The 1,742-nt window shown below is 52.4% G+C and overlaps 1 protein-coding gene across 1 annotated transcript in view; it reads left to right on the top strand.

The window, feature by feature from the left end:
- Positions 1–244: 244 nt before the first annotated feature.
- Positions 245–1,742, top strand: part of LOC105306142 (V-set and transmembrane domain-containing protein 2A) — a 26,395-nt gene continuing 24,897 nt past the window's right edge. Inside the window, exons 1-2 of the mRNA XM_011381047.1 lie at positions 245–464; positions 1,479–1,645. Coding sequence (XP_011379349.1) covers positions 245–464; positions 1,479–1,645 — 387 coding nt within the window. The remainder of the gene's footprint in view (positions 465–1,478; positions 1,646–1,742) is intronic.

The raw sequence follows: 1,742 nt of genomic DNA, 5'->3' as shown, positions 1-1,742 counted from the left end.
TGTGTGTGTGTGTGTGTGTGTGCGTTTGTGTGTGCGCGTGTGTGCGTGTGCGCGCACGCGTGCCTTCTGTGTGCATGCACAGGGTAACCACTCATGCATACATAATCATCGCAAACAAACAGGGACTCTCCTCCGCCAGTGCTCCTGCTCGAGCCAGGCAGCGCGGGCTTAGACTTCCCTTTGCCCGGGTCCTGTGACTCCGTTTGCATGCGTGCTTATCAAAGGACAGGCTCCTCGAGGACCCATGACAAGGCACGGCTTGCATTCCAAGCAGCCGCAGCAGCCTGTCGAATCCAGTTGTTCGGGACTTCGCAGGCTGCAGAGCTCGCTTCAGCACCACGAACAGATCTCGACCCTGCTGCCAGACTGCATCCCTTCTGGAGCACGGACGCCCTCCTCCTCCTTCCCGCCGGAACAAATGAGCCTTTTCTCTCCCCCATCAGCATGTCTTCTGCGCATCTCCCGTCTCCTCTAAGTATAAATCCAGTTCCATTTCAATGGCGGTCATTAGGGATTTCATAACATTCGTGAAAAGGTCTCTTTTCCGACGGTCTCTCTTTTTAAAGTGGGGGAAGGTGCATCCACCCTGAGCCAGTCTTGCAGCCCCTTCGGCCTTCTTCTCCGTGAGTGTGCACTGTGCTCCCCCCGCCCCAACAACCACACATCTCTCTGACACCACTTTTTGGGAATCATCAGCTCTTTCCAAACTGTCCCTTACACAAGATAAGCGACCATCCGGAGCATTCCATATTAAAGAAATGCCTCGGGAGAAAAAGAGCACATCTTATTTTTGCAAGTTTTCTCATGACTCCATGAATCTTGCAAACTAGGAGGGTCGGGGCTGGTGATGAAAAGATTGAAAAAAAAATATCTCTAGTGACTTCAACTCAATCTTTGATCCGAACTAAGTCCAAGTATGTGATTCTCGCATCCCGTGCTGCACGCCAGTTTACAATGCAGGGGCTTGTCTGGGGCAAGTATGGAGGTGGATTCGGAGAGAAATGTTCACAGCTCAGAAATTGTGCAGTTTGTTTCGCTGCTGTAGCGTTTGAATCACAATTGCTAATAATTGTTTTTCTAGATCAGGAATGTGCATTTTGACAGGTAATCGTGATCCGTTGTCTATTACATGAAATATCCAATTATCACAGATTGTTCAGGAACTTGGAAGGCAAGAGGCTCTCCTCATACATCAGCTTGACGGATTTGTCTAAAACGCACCCCACTAAAATCCCCCAGTAAATTTGGGGGACTACTGCAATCTGACAAAAGGTATCTGCTTCTAACCGGCAGCTTGGCTAATAGGAGGAGTTATTGGCGTGACACAAATAGGACAGGAAAGAGGCAGAGGAAAAGGGGTCGGGAAGCCGAAGTGCGGGATGTCACAGAGGGAGTTCGTCCTTGAATGTTTAAGTCCAAGAAAAATGTAGCGAGCTCTCATTTTAGATATTCTAAAAGGACGCGTTTCTGTTTTACAGCAAAATTTACCGAGTTTCCGCGGAACGTGACCGCGACCGAGGGGCAGAATGTGGAGATGTCGTGCGCTTTCCAGAGCGGCTCCGCCTCCGTATACCTGGAGATCCAGTGGTGGTTCCTGCGGGGGCCCGAGGACCTGGAGCCCGGGGCCGAGGTGGCGGGTGCGCAGGTAGCGGAGTCGCGTCGCCCGCACGCCCCCTGCGTCCGTCCCACGCTCTCCCTCCGTCCGCCGGGTGTCCAGCCCAACGCGGTGCTCGCGCGCCCCT

The sequence above is a fragment of the Pteropus vampyrus genome, unplaced genomic scaffold, assembly GCF_000151845.1.
Source record: "Pteropus vampyrus isolate Shadow unplaced genomic scaffold, Pvam_2.0 Scaffold424, whole genome shotgun sequence".
Classification (NCBI taxonomy): Eukaryota; Metazoa; Chordata; class Mammalia; order Chiroptera; family Pteropodidae; genus Pteropus; species Pteropus vampyrus.
The sequence above is the reverse complement of the archived record's forward strand: the minus strand, read 5'-3'. Positions and strand labels throughout refer to the sequence as shown.